General features: G+C 44.1%; 1 protein-coding gene across 1 annotated transcript in view; it reads left to right on the plus strand.

Moving 5' to 3' along the window:
• Positions 1–18110: 18110 nt before the first annotated feature.
• The window catches only part of LOC147693260 (pepsin A-like), a 126848-nt gene continuing 119625 nt past the window's right edge, over positions 18111–25333 (plus strand). Inside the window, exon 1 of the mRNA XM_086933654.1 lies at positions 18111–18199. Within this exon, the coding sequence (XP_086789780.1) occupies positions 18147–18199 (53 nt within the window). The 5' untranslated portion in view covers positions 18111–18146. The remainder of the gene's footprint in view (positions 18200–25333) is intronic.

Consider the following 25333-nt stretch of genomic DNA (forward strand, 5'->3'; position numbering starts at 1 on the left):
GTCAATGTCATTGCTCATTTTTAGCCTGCAAAGCAACTGTTTGTAACCCCTGCTTGAAGGAGGCAGCCCGGGTCAGTTTTCCTCCTGGACACTGAACTCGCTTGACGACTTCAGTTCTGTGTTGTGGCAGTGGCTGCTGATGAAAATGAAAATAGTTTTATCAAGTGATAATTTTAAAAGTTACGTGGTGGGTGGGAAAGAAATTTTATTTTATTTTTTTTGTTAGCCACTGGTCGCTCTGACTCCATATTTAGTTTGTCCTTAATTTTGAAGTGGTGCCTATGACTGTCTAAGGTTTTCCAGTTGAGTTACTTCTAGGCCTGATGCAGCAACACCTAATACGAATAAACAGACTCTCGCTAGTAAGAGCGATAGTTTCCTTGCAGGCATCAGCCATTTACCTTATAAAAACGGGGCAGATATAAAACGAAGAAAAAGTAGTCCCCTTTGCTGAAACAATACTAAAACGCCCAGGTTCTTTCCCGATGTCATCACGCAGACGTCGCGGCCGGCGCGACTTGCAAGGGACTACTTTATTTTTATTCCTAATTTTTTAAACAACATATATTTTTTATTTTTATATAGCCTATGTCCTTCTGCTTGCCCTGAGGTTTTGAAAGATGTCTTGGGTGTTTGGATTGGTGGTGTACTTTTCGAGTTTACCTGGCTCAAAGGACACAGGGGCATATTATCAACAAATAGCGATATTTATCGCTAAGTATGGTTAGAGAGAATTTTTTTATCGGTAAGCATCGCTAAGCATCGCCTATTTTTATCGCTTAGGAACCTTGCTATTATCAAGGTTTATCTCCTAAGCGATAAAAATCGGCCGAAATGCATGAATATCGCTGAAAAGTCAGCGATATTCATGCATTATCGAGCTAATGCTCTTAGCCATGTTATCCACCTCCCATTGGATAACATGGCTAAGAACTGCTCCTGGGCAGGTGTTAGCTTTTGGAGATATTCGCACTTAGCGCGAAAATCTCCAAAAGTTGATAATAGGAGATAGCGATGTTAGCGACTGTTTCCAGTCGCTAACATCTTGGCACGCCCACTTTGCATGTCATTAGTGATAAATATCACTGACATGCAAAGCGGGGCCCAAGATGGTCGCTATCTCCTATTAGCTGTTGCTAACTGGTGTTAGCGACAGCTTGGTAATAGGGAGATAATTTTATCTCCGCTTTCTTGGCTTTTAAAGCCAAAAAGCGGAGATAAACCCCCTTGTACATATGCCCCACAGTTCTCGTTTTATAATAGTAGTATAGATAGATATACGCACGCACGAATATGTATGCATGTATGTATGTAAGAACACATTTGTAAGGCTGCACATAAACCGGGACAGGCCAGGCCAGACCAGACATAGAAGTAAGACTAAAAAACTTTAGTTCTACTTTTATTTCTAGCCTGTCCCGGTTTTTGATTTTCAAAATCTGGTCACCCTAAATGTAATCGTAGCTAGATAATGTACTGTGTTTTTATGCATATAATGAAATTAGTGTGCAGTTGGGTGTAGTTCCCAATATTGCCCACGAGATGGCAATATGGGACCATAAATAATTGCTCACTTTTAAGTCGCCATGCAAACTTGTGCTGTCGTTACAATGTTCTGTCCTTTTCCCTTTATTACCAAAAGCCAGTTTTACAACGTGCTTCCAACATCACCTGCTTTTAAAGGCCTGCAGCTGTTCGCTTTCCTCACATGCCGCAGAGTCAACAAGGGAGGGATTTAGAAATGCACTCCGAGTGGAGCCCTCATTCGAAGCAGAGTAAATGTTTATACCAGACGAGGTTAATGTAAATGTGGCAGAAACTTCCGTCGGATGCATGCATTAGACACCATTAAGTAGGCAATGTATAGAGAAGATGTGAAGGCATGCATGCTGATAGGGGAGGTAAGCACACAAGGAAGGGACTGACATCACGAGCCGACGGAACTACAAAAATGGCCGCTGTGATGTCATTTTGTAGTCCCGCGGGCCGTTTTTTCACCGATGGTCAGTGTTGCAAGCTCCAAGGGCAGTGAGTTATAAAATACGAATAAACAGACTCTCGCTAGTAAGAGCGATAGTTTCCTTGCAGGCATCAGCCAATACCTTATAAAAACGGGGCAGATATAAAACGAAGAAAAAGTAGTCCCCTTTGCTGAAACAATACTAAAACGCCCAGGTTCTTTACCGATGTCATCACGCAGACGTTGCGGCCGGCGCTACTTGCAAGGAACTACTTTATTTTTATTCCTAATTTTTTAAACAACGTATATTTTTTATTTTTATATAGCCTATGTCCTTCTGCTTGCCCTGAGGTTTTCAAAGATGTCTTGGGTGTTTGGATTGGTGGTGTACTTTTCGAGTTTACCTGGCTCAAAGGACACAGTTCTCTCTTTATAATAGTAGTATAGAGTATAGATTACCTACTGGCGTGGCGGTCACCAGTAGGTAGTTATAGTTAGGACCTAGTTACTATAGGAAAATCACAACATTCTATTCCTAATAACTTTGGGGCCGGATGACGAATCTTCGTGAAATTTTCTAAACTCGTGAGGTGCTCCGGTCCGCTCCTATCCTGAAAGTTTCGGGGTGATTCGGCAAGCGGGGGCCGAGAAAAATGGGGGTCCCAAAACATGTTTTCTCCATGTGATTTTCCATAGGAAAGTTTAGACACGGCTACAGCCTGAACTGCTCAACGGAATTACACCAAATTTCGTAGCCCTTGTTTCAGAAAGAACTCTTTTTGTTAAATGTTGTAAATTCGTTCAATAGTTTTTTAAATATGAATGGAAAAAGAAATATATATTTCTGGGCGGAGCCTAACCGCACACCTCATCTTGAGTAGGGGTGGGCGTTGTTCGCGAACTAGCGCTGCGCGTAGCTTCGCGAAATGCACTTCGCTCTACCTCGAGCTATGCGTAGCACTACGCGAACTGCATAGTAGCATGTTCGCACTGTACAAGATGTCCTTTTCAATGATTGCACAGTACGGACAAGCATCCAGCACTGTGCAATCATTGAAAACGGCATCTTGCACAGTGCGAGCTGTACTTTTCTGCAGCTTGAGTAGATTTTTACTCGAGCTGAAGTTTTCTCAACACGGACTGGTAGTTTCTCATCGCGAGCAGTCGCGAGCATGCGCGACCACTTGCAATGAGATACCTGACCTCTCCGCGTTGAGAATCTCGCCGTGAGGTTTATATTCCATGCTCGCGATCGACAACTTGATGTTGTTGATCGCGAACAAGAAAAAAGTCTCGAGAGGATGTCATTTTGCTTGCTTGCTGTCATCAACTTGACGTTGAGGACCGCGAGCAAGCAAAGAAATGACCGCTGCACTACGCTACGCGTGTTCACGTAGTGCGAAGTTATGCAACCTTCGCAAACTACGCAAGCGTAGCGTAGTGCTTTGCCGAGGCCTAATCTTGAGATCTTATTGGCTGTCAGCACTTTATCCAAGAAGTGTTGGCAGCCATCTTGGGACAAATATACATGATAGCAAATCATCAAAAAGCATTGCAGTTAATAGAAGGTTTTAAGACTTTAGTTACATTATAAATCATTTGTTGATGGTACCATACTCATTTTAGGAATTGTGCTGTGTTCTGAGGTGATTTTACCATGTGAAAAAACCTTCTGCTGGGATATCATGAATCATGTTTTTTTTAAAAAAATGTTTTTATCCTTATTAGTCTTGTTGCCACCCATTACTGAACTAACGGTACCGCCCATGGGCTTTTTATCTCGTATTTCAGCTGTAAAGCCCAAGACTCATGCAGTGCTACTTCGAGTATGGAAACTCTTTTGCTGACCAACCCAAGTTTAAGAATCCATCTCTTAAAGCACTGCTACCTTGTCAAGTTAAATTTCTGTGGCAGCGAGGAAAAAGGAAACCGCCGGTGAGATAGGCCAAGGCCTTAAATATTGGATTATCATTGTTTTAGTCGCCTTCTTCACACCAGAATTGCCCTCCCTCACCCAAAATGTGTCAAAAATGGAAGCCAAAATTTGAGCTTTTTCTTTGTCTGATCCAAGGTGTTTATTTTAGCAGTATATCTCATAGCTCGTAACCAATCCAAAATCGTGGGGGATAAGGGTGACACCCATAGTTTACAAACCTCCCTCCGGGCCAAGAGAATCCCATAGAAGACCAATTTCACTTTATCATCCATATCCTTGTTCTGCAAAGTATGTCTTCCTGTTATAATTAGTTCGGAGCTTACCTCATTCTTCTGATCTGCAGCTTGTGATAGGCAATTACTTACGGCCTCCCAGAACTCCCTGATGTTTGGGCAGTCGACAAACATATGCAAAACGTCCTCGTTAAGGCTCCTGCATTTAGGGCATTCCACCAGCCCACCAGCTTTAAATTTTGAAAGTTTTCGAGGAGACCAGTATGCCCTATGAATTGTAAACAGATGATTTCACCTTAGGTTTGCAGGTTTAACTATTTTATATAGCATAGCCATAGTTACTTGCCATTGAGTTTCAGCTGCGATGCCCGGCAAGCAATCACCCCATAGGACTTCAGGAAGTGTAAACGCGCCGTCCTCTGTCTCAAGTATCGACAAATACCACAGGGCCACTTCCTTTTTGTAGGATTGGGTTGAAAACAGCTTTTCTTCTAGCTCAATATAGAGTCCAACAGCATTTTTTACGTCACTTGCCCAGCTGTGAATTTGCAGATACTTAAATTTTAAGAAGCCCCGACCCCAGATGGCCTGACCTTGACCCCATTCAATCAGCTTTCCATCTAGAAATAAGTTGTCACATCGCTCTAGACCCGACACTCTCAATGTAATAGCCAGTGCATCCCTAGACCAAAGAGGTGACCCTGGACCGTCCCATATTGGGGCCATATAGCCATAATAAGGAATCTTGAATACTCTCCTTATCCTATACCAAAGTTCCGCCGCATCATGCAATGTCTTGAGCGTTACTTTCTTGAAGAACCTTGGATCAGGCAATTTGCACAAAAATCCATACTCATTGTATTTACAAATCTTTAGAATTGCAGTAAGCATTATTCCAATAGCTGAGACCGTTGGAGTGTTCATCACCATTCTAACATTTTTAACTGAAAAGCCCAAAAATATAACTAAAAATCAGGGGCCGCCAATCCCCCTGTGACCAAATTTCATCTTATCTTTTTCCAGGATAAACTGGACCCTTTTGAGGCCCATATAAATGAACAGATCTCACTCTGCAACCTCTTGAACCAGTCCTTTTTAAATGCTAGGGGAATTGTTTAAAAAAAAAAGTCAATTTTGGCAAAATCACCATTTTAACCAAATTCGTTAGGCCGTACAAATTAAGTGATAAATGTCCCCATCCACGCAACATGGCACCTATTTCTCTTTTTAACTTTAGAAAATGTCTTTTTGTTGAGTCTCCAATGTTATGTGTGATCCTCACCCCCAGGTATCTCATCTCAGCTTTACAGTTTACCCCTCCTGTATCCAGATTCCACGACATAATCTCGGTCTTATCTTTGTTGATCTCATAACCTGAGACAAAACCAAACTCTTTAGCTAATTCTAATAGACCTTGCAATAATTGTTGCAAATTAGGGGTATACATAATGATGTCGTCCGCATATAGTCCTATTTTCTTAGACCACCCTTCTACAACAAAAGGAGGGATATTTTCGGCATTCCTAATCCTGCAGGCAAGGGGTTCTATATACAAGTCAAACAATAGAGGGGACAATGGACATCCCTGTCGTGTACCGCGCATCACCTTAATAGACTGAGTAAAAATCCTGTTAATCAATACCTTGGAGAGTTGTATAGAGCTAACAGTGAATTGTGAAATATGTCCCTAATTCAAGATGACCGAGAAGAGCCATTGTAAAAGACCAATTTACCTGGTCGAAAGCCTTGGCGGCATCAAGTGCTATTACCGCCAAGGGAAATTTAGGGGCCATCACCATGTCTATTGCACCTATTAAAGAAAAAGTGAGCTCCTTTAGGAATCTACCTTTAATAAACCCCTTTTGATCCTCATGTATCAATTTTGGGATAATCAAGCTTAACCTATCCGCCATTATTTTTGCAAAAAGTTTATAATCGCAATTTAATAGCGAGATGGGTCTGTAAGAATCTAAATATTTGGGTGATTTCCCTGGTTTTGAAATTAAAACGATAGTCGCCTCATTCCATGAGTCTGGCAGTGCCGCCTCTCCCTGAAAAATGCTATTAAATTGTTGGAAAATTGTAGGAGCCATTATCCCACTAAAAACTTTGTACACCTCGACCGGTAGACCATCTGGCCCAGGAGCCTTGCCTCTCTTTCCTGACTTAATGGCATTTTCAACTTCAGTTATAGATATTTCGCCATTTAAAACCTGCTTAAACTCACTTGGAAGTGGATCCACCCGCTGTAACCATCCCTTTATTGCTGGAAGCTCTGGATTTAAGTCTTCCCTATAAACTTTCGAAAAGTAGTCAAATAAAGCATCCACTATTCCCTTGATATCTGTAACAGTGGTGTTTGTCTCTGCGGGCTTCACTTCCTTAATAAAATTACGAACCTGATCTTTCTTCGCCTTCCATGCTAAAAGTTTACCACAACCCTCGCCGTAACTAAAGTGGGCCAGTTGACTCGCTTCCCTCTTTTCCTTAATTCTGTGAGTAAGCACAGCCATTAGATCCGATTTCAGCTCTTCTAAGACATGTAAGACCTGCTCCTCAATTATAGATTCCCCGGTATTAATAATCTTAGCCTCCACAGACGAATCTTTCCTTCAAACTCGGGAATCTTACTGTAGTAAGATCTAAGCGTCTTTACTCCCAGAGCTCCCAGTCTACCTCTTAAAAAAGCTTTGCAAGTCTCCCAGACCATCTCAATCTTTGCCGTGCCGATGTTTTTTTCCAAAAAGACCACTAACTCTTCATTAACTATTTTTAAGCTTTCTTGATTTAAAAGGACTGTTCGATCTAACCTCCAGGCTGAATCTGATCTGCTTGTTTTTAACTTCATACTTAAAATAATAGCCGAGTGGTCTGAAATATGAACACCTACATGTCCCACCACCGTCACAGAGTCCTTTAATCTAGAGTCCAACAGAAAATAATCAATTTGATATCTATGCTTATATTTTTTATTATAATACATATATCCTAGCTGTTGACCTTGTTTTACCCTCCAAATATCGCACAACCTAAACTGAGTCATCAGCAACCTGACTCTGTTAGACATTTAAGAATTACTCAACCCTCGCAATTTTACTGACCGATCTAAATTATAATCTAATACTGTATTAAAATCCCCTGCCATAATTATTTTCCCCGTTAATCCTAATACCTCCCTAGCTAGAATATCAAGGGGTCCATCATCGTCCAAATTTGGACCATAATAGCCAATTATAATGAGTGATTCTCCTGCCACTTTCCCTTTCAAAATCAACCTTCTACCTTTTGGATCTGTCACTATAGATTCTACACAAAAATGTACTCCTTGCCTAACCAAAACTGCCACCCCTTTTGTAACTATAATTTGGGGCGTATAGAACGAGTGAGCAACCCACCTTTGGGCCAACAAAATATCTTTACACTCAGTGGCAGTTAAATGTGTCTCTTGTAGAATAATTATATGGGCCTGCGAATCCTCTAAATATTTTAATATTAGCCGTCTCCTAGATTTTACACGTAAACCATTAACATTCCATGACAGATTTTTTAATTCCATTATATTAGCCCCACTCGTCAGATTCAAAGCAAAATGCTCTATAGATCCTGGCGGCAAATAAGCTTCTGAGGATTTTTTTTGCTATTTTCTCCCGTGCCCTAACCCTCCCCATCCCCCACACCCCTCCTGCCCCCCTACTACACTCACCCCTTCCCCACCCTCCCCTGGAAAACCCAACCGACCTTCCCATTGGCCTCGGCCCTTAGGGTTCATGTCGTGGTGGTGCAAAATAACTTATTCACAATAATTAATACAAAAAAGTGCAAGCTTCAATCTGAAAGCTAAGTTTTAACCATCTATTTTGAATCTCCACGCTATATTGTTACAGGTCTGCCTGTTGAGCCATCTCTTGGCACTGTTCAATAAATATATCTACTTCTTCGACCACTCGAAAAGTATTCATCTTGTTTCGCCACATTACTTTAAAAGAAGCGGGAAACTTAAGTTGGACCGTAGTGCCCAGATTCCTGAGAGGCTCGATCCGCTTGCCAAGCTCCAACTGTCTGTTCGCTGTGACAGGTAGCAAGTCAGACCTTACTTCAATTTTCACCCCATCCATTAAAATACTTTTCTTTTTTGGAGCAGCTGATAGAATTTTCTCTTTTAAATTATAGGTCAGAAAATTCACTAGAATCTTTCTCGGCTTGGTGCGGTTCGAATTCAGCCTGAAGGGATCTCGATGAACCCTCTGGATATCTGCTAGAATCATCTCTTCGTTCTCATCCAATTCCAATTCACATAAGAAGATGTACCAGATATTTCTTGATATCTGAATCCTCTTTCCCTTCAGGTAATTTCAAAATGTTTAAATTATTGCATCTTTGCATATTCTCGAGCCTCTCCACCCTGTCTTCCTGTGCCCTCTCTCTAAACTTAATTTCTTCAATTTCCCTGCAGTTATCTGCAACAGACTCACTGAGCTTTTTTGCCTCAACTTCTAACTCTTCTGTACGAGAGCTTATTGCATTAAATTTGACCTCTAATATGCTACAAGAAGCTCAAATACTTTTTTGGTTCATTTTAGAAATCTCAAACCCCTTGTGCATATCCATATCTAGTTTTTTAATAGTGCAATTACTGGCATATCTGGGTTACCCTGCTCTGCTTCATTGTCCTCTAAAGAATTTTGCTCAGGAACACAAATGTTAACACTCTCAGAACCGCCTGTTACCTCTCCTGACACTTTAAGTTGATCCATATTAAGTGTCGGCTGGTCTGCCAAACCCACTATCTCATTTTCAGACTCGCCTTGTCCTTGCCCTTCCATTTCTAACATTAGAACCTGGTAGCGATTTGGACCTAAAATGCAGGACCAGTCGAGAAAACCTTCTGCACCCGGGGCCAACCCTCTGCCCTCGTCCTCAGAATTTGTACCACCGCAAGCCTGCACGGGGTTAGGTTTTAATATTAGAGTCTTGGGGATTTAAAAAAAAAAAGAGTTAAGAGATGGGGTTATCGTAAGTTTGCGTCCCAAAAGACTATGTTTATCTACTTTGCTACACTGTGTAGAGTATTCCTTTTTTTTGGAGCTTTTTTTAAATTAATGTCTTGTAGGCTTTTACCTTTAAACTTGGGGGGGGGGGGTGGGGCGCAATATTTTGCTAATGTCTTATCCACTGCTCCCTTCCCAGCACTTCTCAGTGTGTAACCTAAGGCCCCTGAATTTTCAATTTGCACAAGAGTGTCCAAAGTGTTCAAATCAGCTGAGCCCTCTATGACGCTTGCAGGAAAAACAGTACCTTCTTGGCTTTTAATTTCAACGAAGTTTCTCCCCCCTGGGGCAATGTCCGAACCTCTTCCGCGCCCCCAGTACCTCTGTACCCGACTCTTGCTGTGGCTCAATGACCACTCCCCAGCTCCTGCGCTGCTCTCCCCCAGCAACCCGACTCAGCTCTGCCTGCCGTTGCTGTCACTAGCTCCGCCTCCGCTTCCTAATCTGCCTCGCTCCGGAAACCTTCCGCCTCCCTGGCCGCCATGCAGCGCTGAGGCTCCGCAGACCAAGGGCAGCAGTCCCGGGCCGCCACGTCAAATCACCCGTAACTCCGAAATCCTCCAAAATCTTCCACCAGCACCATCATGAATCATGTTTGATAGAGAACTATTTTCTCATGCTTTTCCCACAGTGGTTTGGAAGGGGATCTATAAGCTAAACTGAGAGCATATTTTCTGTAAATTCACATTATCTTTCTCAGTCATGTGAAAATGAAGTCTGACATTCTCAGTAAAACATGTACATCCAACAAGGACAGAGACTGTCAGTTGATTCCTTTGTGTTCTACTGCAGCTTCCTAGAGTGTTCTAAAGAACAACTATAGCGCTAACAGTCCTAGTTATAACAAACGTATAGCACACCTGAAGCCATCTTGATTGGAATAAAGTGGTAACTCATTTAAAAAGGAACAACATGAGGGGGTTCATTTTGCCATAGAAAGTATGATTAGTGCTACAGAAAGAAAAATGAAGGCACATTTTGAGTGACTTCTCAAATCCTCTTCTATTTCATTAAAACATTCTGACATGCAGACTGAAACATGCACTTTCAATCACAGCAGCAGACGTCCCTGGTGAGCAGTAGCATTATTACAGTGATCTAATAAGCAACTAGAGTACTAATATTCAGAATTCATGGCAAATGTGTGATACATCTGAATGCCTTCTTGATGGAATCAAAGTAAAAAACTGAAAATATTTCCTACTGAGGAGACTGTAGTAAATGAGGAAATTAGGAAACTTCATAACAAATAAGTCTCCCAACATGGCCACCAGAGACAAAAAAGCCCATATGTAGCACACATATGACCCAGATGTAGCCCATATGTATCCCAACGGCAGAAGTGTGCAAAACACTTTTTATGTTTTGTGTTTTTGCAGTTTTATATAGTGCAGACTTGTCAGGTATTGGAGTGCTTTACATGAGGATTGGTTACATCACACAAGAACAAATTCATTTTGGTTGTAGACATGGGGAGATAGTGATTTGACCAGAATCACAGAATGTCGAGCTGAAGCAGAAACTCCAACCTCGTTCCACAGTTGCAAAGTCTGCAGCTCTGGAAGTAACACCACATCCTCTCCCCTAAGTGCAACATTTAATCAAGTGGTCAACTGGATAAAAAAACATAAAGATAACAAATAATTTAAAAGTTCTTTGTCCCTATTTGAAAACTCAGAAAATGTGTCCTCATTTTAGTTTTTTAGAGCACCAACCATAATTGTGATACAAATAAGACCCTCTCACATATGTAATTTCTAAAGGAAATGCTCTAGGTATTACAGTTTTGATTAAATCAAGATGACGTCAGACTTTCCACACTTTTGTAATAAATATAGAATGTTAGAAATCTACGGGCATATTATCAAGAACCGTGTTAAAATTATAGCCGCTTTAGGAGCAAAAAACTATGGCTAAAGCGGCGATAATGGGCTTGATAATATGCCCTTGTGTATTCCCATATAAGTCCAGGTTCACACCAAGACATGGACTTATATTGGAATTCTCAAGGGCATTTTATCAAGCCCATTATTGCCGCTTTAGCTGCAGTTTTCTGCCGCTAAAGCGGCGATAATTTTTAACGCTGTTCTTGATAATATGCCTTCTAGTTGTTCATTAGGATACTGTTGAGAGGCAGAGGTCAGAGGCACGGACTCTGAACATTAAAGGGGGGAAGGAGGGTTCAGAGGCAACAATTTTACCACACTGGGCAGGCAGGAAGGGCAGTGGCAGCTCAGCAGACTATGGAGGGCAGTGGAAAGGGGGGCAGGGGCAACAAACCAACAATACAGGACTGGCAAGAGAGGCTGGGGCAATATAATAGACCATTGTGGGCAGAAGGAAGAGGCAGTGGTAGTACAACCATAAATGCCAACAGACCTGATTTAAACAAATTCTAACAGGAGGGGGGAGAGAGAGAGTCAGTGGATTCAGTCTCCCGAGTCATATAAATAAACAAAGTGGAATCCACTCAAGTGATAGTGATCCCTAGAGTGATGGGGAACACACAGTGTTGTTTAAATGCCCCTCACACACCAACAGGCCCCTTGGTGTCATGCTTCATCATCGGGGCCTTCGCACCCCTCTACGGGATGCGGCGTGCTACGACTCGCGAATACGCAGGAGCACTTGAAGTGAACTATGTGTGGGGGTGTGTGTTTAATACCAAGATGTGAGTGAGGTGAGGTGAAAAAAGTGAGTGATTTAAAAAATACCTGGCACGTGGGAAGAAAAAAACTTTATTAAATCCCCGGCTGGTATTATTAAAATAAAAGTGCAAGGCGTGGTTTTTAGAAAGATACGTGTTAGGGTATCAAACCACTGTGTTAAAAGTCAACATGTTTCGGAGGTCAAAGCCCCCTTCTTCAGGACAAGGGTGAATGCACTTACCCTCCCCTTACTCACATGTAAGATGTAAAAGTGAAAAATAAAAATTACCACAATGTGTAATGTTCCTCACAATGTTATATGTAAGTGAGTGTAGTTGCGCCCAGTTGGCGTAAGAACTTAAAATTCCCAAATACAGGACTTCATGAGCCTTTAACGTATATTGGGGAATCCTTCCTTTCTAATCAGAAACGGTTACAGCAACAGCTAATCGCCTGCCTTCCCTCAACGCGGCTCCGATGAGCTTCCACTTTAACAGACCTGATTTAGCCAGGAAAAGTCCAATGTTTTTACACCCAAATGGGCTTTAGTTGATCTGTCTCCTGTCTACAATCTCCTCTTTTTCAATGTAAGTCAAAGGGGAAAATCAATATCCCACTTTTTTCTTCAAAATCTCCCTTTACCAAGTTCAAAATGTTAGCAAGTATGGTACATTGGATCATGGCAGGCATGAGGAATTGGGGTAGGGACATGGACTCGGATAACAGAGGACTGGAGGGACATGGAGAGGTGCACCAAACTGACCCTACAGGGCAGGCATCTGGGTTTGCAGCAGCACAATACACCACACAGGGCATGCGGACTGGAGTGCAGCACAACAATCCATAGAAAGCAATAGGGAGGGGACAGGACCATGCACATGGACAACAGAGAACAGAGGGGAAAGAGGCAATGGTAGCTAGCTGACCATAATGGACAGAAAGGAGAGAATGCTGCAGCATAACGGAGCATAAAGGGCAGGAGGGACGGGTCAGGGGCATTACAATGGAACAGACAAGCCAGGAGGGAGGCAATAGGGGTCTGCACATGTAAACAGAGGGCTGGGGGCAAGGAGGCAGGGCAGGAGCAGCAAGATGACCATGGAGGTCAGGCAGGATGGGCACTAGAAGCAAGACACACCACCGAGAGCAACAGTGAGACTAAAATGGCATACATACAGACCATGGAGGAAAGGTAGGAGGGGGTCAGGGGCAGCTATCTGACCACACAGGGAAGGTGGGAGGGGCCGTGGCAGCACAGAAAGCCATGCATGGCAAGCGGGAGGGTTAGTGGCAGCACAATAGCTATGATGGGCAATAGGGAGGGTACAGGGGCATGCACAAAGGACCATGAAGGATAGAAGGGAAGGTCAGGACCTGGGCACAGACAAGAGAGTTCAGGGCTAAGGGGCCTCACAACAGACCACGCGGGGCAGGCAGGAGGAGCAGTTGCAGCACAACAGATCAGGGAGGGTAGAAGGGTGTGGCAGTAAAATGGACCATGGAGATCAGGAGGAAGGGGATAGGGGCTTGGAATGTGGACAGGCAGGGTGGAGGTGGCAGGGACAGGTTACTCATCTGACAATGCTAGGCAGGTGGGAGGGGAGCGCCAGCTCAATAGAACACTTAGGGGCATATTACCAAGCAATAGCAATAATTATCGCAATTGCTTGGTTAGAGACAAAAATTTACCGCTGAGCTGCGGCGATTTTTATCGCAGATAAACCTTGGTATTACCAAGGTTTATCGCAAATGCGATAAAAAATGGCCGCAATGCATGAATATCGCTGAAAAGTCCGCGATATTCATGCATTACTGAGCTAATGCTCTTAGCCATATTATCCACCTCCCATTGGATAACATGGCTAAGAACTGCTCAGGGCAGGTGTTAGCTTTTGGAGATAAGTTGGTAATAGGAGATAGCGATGTTAGCGACTGTTTCCAGTCGCTAACATCTTGGCACGCCCACTTTGCATGTCATTAGTGATAAATATCACTGACATGCAAAGTGGGGCCCAAGATGGTCGCTATTTCCTACTAGCTGTCGCTAACTGGTGTTAGCGACAGCTAGGTAATAGGGAGATAATTTAATCTCCGCTTTCTTGGCTTTTTAAGCCAAAAAAGCGGAGATAAACCCCCTTGATAATATGCCCCTCAGAGTAGATAGGAGTGGCAGGTCCATGGAACATGATGGGCAAAAAGGATGGAGGAGGGGCATGCACACAGACATCGTAGGTCAGGGGGGGAAGATAATAGGGGTAGCTAGCTAAGCACAGAGGCTAAGCAGGAGGTCAATGATGGAGCATAGAATTTGGCAATGGAGGGCAGGAGGAGTGGACTGGTACATCATGCTAAATGGTGGGCAGTGGCAGCACATCAGACCATGCATGGCACGAGGGAAGAGGCTAGTCCATGGATTCAGACAACAGAGGATAGGGAGGAGGTGAATGGGGCAGCAAGCTAACTGTTCAGAGAAGGCGGGAAAGCCAGTGGCAGAACAACAGCCACACAGGGCTGTAATAAGGGAGCAGGGACATAGACTTGGACAATGGATGGCTAGGAGGAGGGAAGTCAGGAACAGCAGGCTTGTGTCGGGGCAGCACAATGCCAGGCCCCTGCTTCCAACCCCCCACCATCCATTGTGATATGCATCTTACTTAACGTTAAAAAAAACCAATAAATTTGCTGAAAAAAACAAGGATTACAGGGACGGTATAGTTAGACTCAGATTTCACTCATACACAACCAGTGAAATTCAGCAGTTATAGTTACCTGAGCTAACTATAACTTACACCCCGCAATGTACTGCTAATGACCTCGAACATTACATTATTCATGACATGGACAGTTACAGCACTCATGACAACACTCATGACATCTCAAATGAGCTGTGAATGGAAGGAAACTATAGTGATAGAACTTTATTTAGGGAAAGTGTGTGTATATTAACACCCCTTTTTTTCTTTTCGTTCTTGTAAGAACCATTATAATTAACCCTGGGCAGAGTGCTTCGCTCCGCCCACGGAGTGCACGTAGTGTTGCCTACTTCGCGATTCGCAAAGTAGGCGTAGTAGGCAACACTACGCACACCCGTGGACGTAGCGAAGTTGCCCGTAAGAAATGCGCATGCGTGGGCGCCCGCACATGCGCATTTGGTTTGGAAGAAGTCGACGCAAAGAAGAAGATGGAGCTCCGGGACGCCGCATAAAAGGTAAGTGATTTTCTTTTCTTTTTAACCCATTTAAAATCCAAATTAGGGGTGTAGAAGAGGACGGGAGGGAGGCGGGTGGCGCGTAGTGGGGCTACGCGAAGCGCGTGGGTGGGCGTAGATTCATGCCGCCTTCACAAAGCTTTGCGTAGCCCCACAACGCCCACTATGCCCACCCTTAATTATAATACGTAACGTGCCCAGATTGATATAGCCGATAGCCTTTCATTTTAAAGTAATGTGTTGTCCATTGTTTATGTTGATGTTTGCAATCCTAAGTATGTTTATTATGAATAAGTCACGTTGATGAACATATTGGTATTGCGTCACGGGGCAAGATATGCTGAAATGACATTGTGTGCATATTAACACTTGTTTTCTTTTCTTTATTGTATCAATTCCTAAATTTTCACATTTTGACCAGGCCAATATGGCCGCCAGCTTTTTGGATTAAAGTAATATGTAGTTCTTTGTTAATATTGGCAACTGGAGGCATTTTTACATTTAAATAAGGATGCTAAAATGACGTCTTGTATCGTTATCAAGGTTCGGACGAGCCGAAACACGTGGATCACATCCTTTGCAGATTAAACACTTCCAAACTACAACCTGAGTGCTGATTCCTGTAAGAGTGAGAGGAGATTAAATACATATATATAATTCACTAAAAAAACACAAGTTTCAGGGACATTATAGTTAGAAATTTGCATTTAAAAAACCTCAGAAATTTACTGACGTCATAGTTAACTGGACATTTCACTCGTACAAAACAAGAGAAATTTGGCTGTTATAGTTAGTTGTGCCAACTATAACTCGCGCCTCTGCAATGCACTGCTGATGACCTCACATATTACATCACTCATGACATGGTCAGTGACATCATTGATGACATCACTGATGACATCTCAAATGACATCACTGATGACATCATCCATGTGATCATCTGGTGCACCTCCTCACACCAAAACAATACACACTACCATTCTCGAAACCATAGACACACCAATACTAGTACAGCTAGAATATTCTGTGCACTATGTATCCAGACCTCTAATCAGCTATTTAGTATTGATACAATCTTTTAAATACTCAGTTAGTACCTATGCAGTCTAGGAATCCTTCTGTCTGTACCATGCACTTGTCCATTCACCCATCCAGCACTATGTACGTATCCTATCACTCTGACAATACCTAAGTACTTATAAATTTAGCATGCACTCTCTTTGCAGCACTGAAATTACTCCAGTTATTATTCATATACTTAAGGAATGGCCGAGCCACTAACCCAAGTGCAGGTACAATGTTTTGTACACTATGCATTCAGATCTACAACAAGCTACCTACTATTAATACGCTCTTCTAAATACCCAGTTAATACCTATGCAGTGTTGAAATCCTTCTGTCTGGGCCATGTATTTCTCCAACCCCCCATCCAGCACTCTCTACGTATCCTAGCACTCCGTCAATACCTAAGCACTTATAAATTTAACATGTACTCTCTTTGCAGCATTGACATTATTCTATTTACTAGTCATGTACCTAAGGAATGGCCTAGTCAGAAAAACTAGTACAGCTACAATATTCTGTGCACTATGCATGCAGACCTCTCATCAGTTACATAGCATTTATACAGTCTTTTAAATACTCAGTTAGTACCTATACTGTCTAGGAATCCTTCTGTCTGTCCCATGTAGTTCTTCATTCATCCATCCAGCACTATCTACGTATCCTATCACTTCACCAATACCTAAGCACTTATAAATTGAGCATGCACTCTCTTTGCAGCACTGAAATTACTCCAGTTATTTGACATATACTTAGAGAATGGCCTAGCCACTAATACAAGTGCAGGTACAATATTTTTTGCACTATGCATGCTGACCAACAGACCATGCCCCCAACATCTGAATCATCCTTGACAGAAAACTCACATAAATGGTCTAATCATCACAGTTGCCTCCTCCTGTTACCACAACCTCTGCATGCTCTGAAATATCTTTAGATGGATCCCTGTCAACATCCGAAAGATCGTCCCCCAGGCCCTCATCATTATCCGGCTAGACTATGGAAAGACGCTCTACCCCTATATTACCACCCAACTCCTTAAGAGACTCCAGACAGTACAGAATGCAGCAGCCAGATTCATCCTTAACCTCCCCAAGTGGACCCCCATCACCCACATCTCAAGAAACTTCATTGGCTGCCCGTCCGGAACAGATGCTGATTCAAGATACTGACACGCTTTCAAGGCTCAGCACAACCAGGGGCCAGCATACATTAACCATGGCCTGTACTTCCACCAACTCCCAAGATACTTTTGCTCCACCTCCTTACCCTCGTGCACACACCATCCACATTGGCTGAAACCACAGCAGATGTCGTTCCTTCTCCTACCTCGCCGCCAAGGCCAGGAATGACGTACCCCTCTACCTATGAGCATTACCTTGCCTGCCGGAACTCAGAAGGGGTGTGAAGATCTGGCTTTTGACTGAGAACAGGAAAACCTCAGCATCAGGATACTGTCTTTTGGGAAGGGCAGCACTTTATAAATAACTCATTGATTGACTGATTGATTGAGAAATGCTGTTTTTCCAACATGTTCGAGGGTGTATGTCCATTGGCTGGTTTGGTTTACAATACAAAATATGTTATTCTAGCTGAACATGCATTGCAAGAAAAGGCTCTTGTTTACTTTATCTTTGGAAAATAGTCGACCATTAACAATGTTCTTATCACAGCGCTAATGCACTTTATATGAGAGTGCGTCACCTGGTTGAAACGAGTTGCAGTGTAAATACACATTAAGGCAGGAATAGCTAAACACACCTATGAACCCAGGCCTCTTTTGTACCATTGGTAACATGTGAGGCTAGGAGCTGTGCCTCGGTGTGCGCTCAGTAATAAGTGATAATTATTGAGATAAGATTCCAGAAAAAGACGTCTTATCAGGGTCTTGGATTAGATCTACATCTCATATCTCACTAAAAACACTTCTTGCCTGGCTGTGAAGGTTGTCCAAGTGGTGCTCACAGGGGTATATTAGGGGCCTCTACTCATGGGCCCTCACAGCTATAATCCAGAGTTATTCCTGCGATACTGTGGACAAAGTGAGAACCATGAGGTGGCTGCTGCTCCTGGGGCTGGTGGCCCTCTCCGAGTGCCTGGTCAAGTGAGTATTACTCAGAATCATTGTGCAGTAAGGTCATGAGATGGGAGCTTTAAGAGAGCCTGGTGACCCTCTCTGAGTGACTGGATCAGTGAGTATGTGCCATGAGTTCCTCAGTGTGCTGTACTTTCATGAGATGGGAGCTTGTACAGAGCCTGGTGACTCTCTCTGAGTGCCTGGGTCAGTGAGTAGTGCCATGAGTCCCTCAGTGTGCTGTACTTTCATGTGATGTGAGCTTTAAGAGAGCCTTGTGACCCTCTCTGAGTGCCTGGATCAGTGAGTAGTGCCATGAGTCCCTCAGTGTGCTGTGCTTTCATGAGATGGGAGCTTGGACAGAACCTGGTGACCCTCTCTGAGTGCCTGGGTCAGTGAGTATGTGCCAAGAGTCCCTCAGTGTGCTGAACTTTCATGAGATTGGAGCTTGGACAGAGCCTGGTGACCCTCTCTGAGTGCCTGGGCCAGTGAGTATGTGCCATGAGTTCCTCAGTGTGCTGTACTTTCATGAGATGGGAGCTTGGACAGAGCCTGGTGACCCTCTCTGAGTGCCTGGGTCAGTGAGTATGTGCCAAGAGTCCCTCAGTGTGCTGAACTTTCATGAGATGGGAGCTTGGACAGAACCTGGTGACCCTCTCTGAGTTCCTGGGTCAGTGAGTATGTGCCATGACTCCCTCAGTGTGCTGTACTTTCATGAGATGGGAGCTTGGACAGAGCCTGGTGACCCTCTCTGAGTGCCTGGGCCAGTGAGTATGTGCCATGAGTCCCTCAGTGTGCTGAACTTTCATGAGATGGGAGCTTGGACAGAGCCTTGTGACCCTCTGTGAGTGCCTGAGTCAGTGAGTAGTACCATAAGTCCCTCAGTGTGCTTTACTTTCATGAGATGGGAGCTTTAAGAGAGCCTTGTGACCCTCTGTGAGTGCCTGAGTCAGTGAGTAGTACCATAAGTCCCTCAGTGTGCTTTACTTTCATGAGATGGGAGCTTTAAGAGAGCCTGGTGACCCTCTCTGAGTGCCTGGGTCAGCGAGTATGTGCCATGAGTCCCTCAGTGTGCTGTACTTTCATGAGATGGGAGCTTTAGGAGAGCATGGTGACCCTCTCTGAGTGCCTGGGTCAGCGAGTATGTGCCATGAGTCCCTCAGTGTGCCGTACTTTCATGAGATGGGATCTTGGACGGAGCCTGGTGACCCTCTCTGAGTGCCTGGGTCAGCGAGTATGTGCCATGAGTCCCTCAGTGTGCCGTACCTTCATGAGATGGGAGCTTAGACATAGCCTGGTGACCCTCTCTGAGTGCCTGGTTCTTTGAGTATGTGCCATGAGTCCCTCAGTGTGCTGTACTTTCATGAGATGGGAGCTTTAAGAGAGCCTTGTGACCCTCTGTGAGTGCCTGAGTCAGTGAGTAGTACCATAAGTCCCCCAGTGTGCTTTACTTTCATGAGATGGGAGCTTTAAGAGAGCCTGGTGACCCTCTCTGAGTGCCTGGGTCAGTGAGAATGTGCCATGAGTCCATCAGTGTGCTGTACTTTCATGAGATGGGAGCTTAGACAGAGGCCGGTGACTCTCTCTGAGTGCCTGGTTCAGTGAGTATGTGCTATGAGTCCCTCAGTGGGTTGTTGGGTCATGTGATGGGACTTTGGAGTGGCTGGTCAAGTATGTATTTACTCGGCATCCCTCAGTGTGCTGTAGGGTAATGAGGTGGGAGCTATTCGTGCCTGGGTCAGTGAGTATGTGCCATGAGTCCCTCAGTGTGCTGTAGGGTCATGAGACAGGAGCTTTAAAAGAGCCTTTCCTTGGTTAGAGCTGGGAGACCAATTGCCAGAGAATAAATGACATGTTTGAATGTGTTACCCAATCACACAGGTATTTAGGTACTGTACAGTAAGTACTTGCAGAGATTAGCAGTAAGTTATACCCACAGGTGCTGCCCACACTTTATGCAGTGTTGAGCAGTGACCTGACACCTGCGGCTGATGAAGATTGCAACGCCACTGCAAAGGTACTACCTATATAACCCTTCAGCTGCAAGGGTATTTCTATAATAACCCTGTAAATGTAAGGGCACTGAACACTTACCCTTGCCAATTTAAGGTTACGGACCACTAAACTTTGTAACTGCAAGGGTGCTGCCCAATAACCACTGTGACAGTAAGAGTACTGCCCAATAACCACTGTGACAGTAAGGGTACTGCCCAATAACCACTGTGACCATAGGGGGACTGCCCAATAACCACTGTGACAGTAAGGGTACTGCCCAATAACCACTATGACAGTAGGGGGAATGCCCAATAACCACTGTGACAGTAAGGGTGTTGCCCAATAAACACTGTACCTGTGATGGTACTGCCCAATACCCCTGTAACAGTAAGGGTACTGCCTACTCACTCACTCCCCCTCCTGGCACTTTGACTCTGAGCTTTGTCTTACCTGCTCAGGCTATGCAGCGGAGTTCAGCGCTGCCGCCATTCCAGGCGTGCTTTGAGGCCATAAAAGAAAGAGTGGAGGCAGCACCAAGCGTAAAGTAAAACAGGACCACGTTGTATCAAAAAGATATATGTTTTCCTTTATTTTTTAAATTTTTCAGACAGCCAACGCGTTTCGCTCCCCAACCATGGGAGCTTCGTCAGGGCAAAGATGTTAGTAGATCTTGATACGACGCAATAACGTAGACAAGACAACTGGCCAATGAAGTAGTACAGATGCCAATATCGAGATTCTGATATCAGGATAAAGATGTAAACACGCGTCACGGGCCTTTGGCTAAATAGCCTCAATAGCCAAGAGGAAAATATTTCATTTGCATAACAGTATTGTATTTCCGATAATGGCCCGTGACGGATTGAGTTGACTCAATCCGTCACGGGCCATTCTCGGAAAACGAACCATGGAGCACTAGTGGTAGCAGCTTACCAAGGCCTGCACACATGCTCATCACTTTCCACAAAGTCAACAATACTGTTATGCAAATGAAATATTTTCCTCTTGGCTATTGAGGCTATTTAGCCAAAGGCCCGTGACGCGTGTTTACATCTTTATCCTGATATCAGAATCTCGATATTGGCATCTGTACTACTTCATTGGCCAGTTGTCTTGTCTACGTTATTGCGTCGTATCAAGATATACTAACATCTTTGCCCTGACGAAGCTCCCATGGTTGGGGAGCGAAACGCGTTGGCTGTCTGAAAAATTGAAAAAATAAAGGAAAACATATATCTTTTTGATACAAGTGGTCCTGTTTTACTTTACGCTTGGTGCTGCCTCCACTCTTTCTTTTAAGTCTTCATCTGGATTTCCAGTGGGACCAAACCGCAGCAGGTCCTGGAGGTTGTCAGCACAACAAAAACTGAATAATCAGAGGGACATTGGAAAATAGAGGTGCTGGTGGCTTGATCCGCTGTGGAACTTTCTTCTTTGTGCTTTGAGGCCATGCCCCCTTCGTGAGGCCACGCCCCCTTATTTAGGCCACACCCACTGCCGAACATAGTTAAGGCGCTGAATACGAGTGACGGTTGATGTATGTAAGGTCTCCTGAGGCGGAAAGCCGGGAGCTGTGTTTGTGTAACTTTTAAATTTCTTCTAAAACTTTGACAGTCACTCAACCTTGTGGACTATTCTCCTCACTCCCCCTCCTGGCACTTTGACTCTGAGCTTTGTCTTACCTGCTCAGGCTCTGCAGCGGAGTTCAGCACTGCCGCCATTCCCGGCGTGCTTTGATGCCACGCCCCCTTCATGAAGCCACGCCCCCTACATCTACCACCCGCCACTATAAATCATGTGCTTACCTTGGAAGCGCAGCGGACGAGCGCAGCGGGCGCATTGATGGCGCGCCGGAGGTGCGCCAGAGGTAAGCCCGTCTGCGCCCGTCAGCGCTGAGGAAGCGCCAGACGCCAGACACCCTGATATTTACCAAAGCGGTAAGATAATGTATTCTAAACTAGAGTTACTTAAATTACATCATCCCAAGCAAGGATGCTCCAACCTCAACCTGGCCAACACAAATGCGCCCCTAGCTTGCTTATGTGGGTTTTCTCTTTCAAATCCAGATCGACAAACACTCCATACCGTTGCCAAGCCCTCAGTGATCAAAATTGGCCAGCTGAATGTTCAATCTATGTCAAAACATCACGCCGAAATCCACGATCTAGTCACTAACCATGCCCTCGACATTCTTTTTCTCACCGAGACGTGGCTTCAAGAGGACATGGACACTATCCTTAATCTGACCACCCCCACAGGATACACCACCCACATGCTCAATAGAAACTCCAGAGGTGGTGGAATTGCCATAATGACCAGATCGTATCTTACGTGCCAGCTGACTAAAACAGATATTAAAGATAGCGAGGGTGCATGCTATAACATCAAAATCAATCCCCAGCTTAGCATGGTAGGACTCCTGATATATAGGCCACCAGGAACGGATGTTAAATTCACTAACTCACTCCTCGAGTACCTATGCTCACAGATCACTGAAACTGCCAACTTCACTATTATTGGAGATTTGAACATCCATTTTGATTGTAAGGGAGACTCAAAGATCAATACTCTACTAGCTGATCTGGAGGTCCTTCAACTAGACCAACTTATACAGGGCCCTACCCATAGTGGCGGCCATCTCCTGGACCCCATTTCCACGAACATAATGAATGCGCAGGTCGAAACGCCCAGCCCTATGACCTGGACTGACCACTGCCTAGTAACTATGTTAATACCCTGCAAGAATATCCTGCTTACTAAGCCCACTCAGCAGGTTCGAAAAAGACCCTGGAGGAAGCTCCATATAGAGGACCTCCATGCACTCCTCACTACTCATCCCCCTCCACCTAGCGGAGACCCCGATCATGAATACGACAAATTTTGCGATTGGATTAACCAAGCCCTAGACATCCTCATCCCAACTAAATGGATCAAAGCTCGCGCCCATGATTCCAGTCCCTGGTGCAACAAGGAACTCTCCGCACAAAAAAAAGAGTGCAAGAAAGCCAAAAGATGCTGGAGGAAAAATTATGACCCCGCCCTCAAAACTCTGTACACACAATCGCAAAAAACCTACCACCGTAACATATGCAGGACCAGGGCAGCCTACTTCTCCACTGAGATCAAGAACAGCCATAATGCCTCTAAAACTATCTTTAAAATTCTTAAAGAACTCAGTGCTAAAAAAACAGTGGCTAATCCTAACACCTCACCCGCATTATGCGATAACATGGCCTCTTTTTTCTTAGAAAAAATTCAGAAAATTTATATTACCTTTCCCTCCACCTTTGACCTCATCCCATCTAATGACCCCAGCAGACCCAACTTTGCTAACATCCCGGCCCTAAGCTTTGAAGATTTTACTAAAATCTGTAATAAAATCAAGTCTGGCTCACCGGCAGACCCTCTCAAACCTAAAACTTTGAGAGAAGCTGGCATAACTGTCCTTGGCCCCCTGCGAGACATCATTAACAAATCTTTCTCTACAGCTATAATCCCCTCCAAGTGGAAAGAAGCCTGGATATCACCAATCATCAAAAAACCTACTCTGGACCCTAACATTGCCGAAAACCTTAGACCTATATCCCTCCTACCATGGCCAGCCAAGGTAGCAGAAGCCCATGTAAATACCATCCTGACCAAATACTTGTCATCTAATAACATCTTAGATTGGTCACAGCATGGCTTCCGGGTGGGACATAGCACCGAGACAGCTCTACTAAGTGTGACAGAACACCTCCGCACCATTTTAGACTCTGGTGGAACGGCAGCACTGATTCATGGTCCTGGAGGGCCGGATCCATGTCAGATTTTTGGGATATCCCCATTGAGATACATGTAGTTATTTTAAAAATCTGGCATGGATCCGGCCCTCCAGGACCGGTTTGGAGACCCCTGCTCTACGGGGCGGGGCGTGCTACGACCTACAAACTATGTGGGAGGACTAATTTTGTTGTGACAAAAGGCTATGTGTGGTGCAGTGTAGGTGATATCAGTGAAGTGTAGGGACCTATATATGTGAGTGCAAGATAAAAATGTAAAAATTCCCTGGCTAGTAGAAAAAATCTATTTTATTAACTTCTCTGGCTGGGAACGTTAAAAAAGGGGGTTTGTGGTAGAGCTATTAGATAGCTACCTGGTCAACATGTTTCATAAGCAGTCCCCTACTGCTTATTCATCAGGACCTCTGGTGGTCCCTACAAAAAATGCTCAGTTTTGGTTCTAAAGTAATATGCCTAAAGTCCTACAACTGGGTAGCAAAAATCAGCCACCAGGTTGAGCTTCCGGGCATGAGTGGGCCCTGGGTGAAGCGTGAAAAATATGGACCTATTGTGGTCTCTGTAAAGGAAAACGAGAGAAAAAAGAAAAGAAATACGAGACATATTTACAAGGTTATTTCCACATAGTCTCAAGGTCTGTAATTTTGAGAGTTACACAATCATTGCGTGACCCCTCTTGGTTTAAGCGTTCGTGTTACGCTTCATGAGGAGAGAGAAGAGCAAAAATACACTTTTCTTAAAGATAATGTCACTCGTTTTGGCAAACTTTTGTCAAACGCATATTTTCAACCACACAATATGCGGGCAGAATGATCTCAAAACACACACACACGTGACTCCATACACTCATGTAGCACCCTCATGGCAAAGGGACTAGGGACATGAGGACTCCGTTGCTATGAACATCGAATGTGAGACAGTGGGTCCAGATTTCAAAAGTAATATTAAAAGGGTTTAAAATAATTTTGAAATGAAAGAAAATAAAGGGAAATAAGGGGCCATTGTCAAGCCACGAAAAGTGTGGAAAAACGAGTAAAAAAGCGTGCATACATACTAGTAAGGCAAATGTTGCGTGCCCCATGAGTTGGCAAACGAAGAGTGTTCCACACGGTAAACTGTAAAAGAAAACTGCACCCTTTTGTCAATTACGCGTTACTCGTAAATACATTTGACCTTGGTGGTGTAAGTGACCAAGTTTAGAGACTCGTGGTCAGAGTCCATTACTTACGTTACCGCTTTAGTGCAATGCCCTAATCCTACCCTTGTGCCGCTCCGAAGGATAGGTGCGACTAGTATCTCCCGTCTTTTAAACCAAATGAAAGTTGTGTTGTCATCTCCAGTTTCCAGAAAAGAACAGACGTCCAGAGTCGGTGGACAGTGAGGATGGTGT

This window comes from Lissotriton vulgaris, chromosome 8, assembly GCF_964263255.1.
Source record: "Lissotriton vulgaris chromosome 8, aLisVul1.2, whole genome shotgun sequence".
NCBI classification, from domain to species: Eukaryota; Metazoa; Chordata; class Amphibia; order Caudata; family Salamandridae; genus Lissotriton; species Lissotriton vulgaris.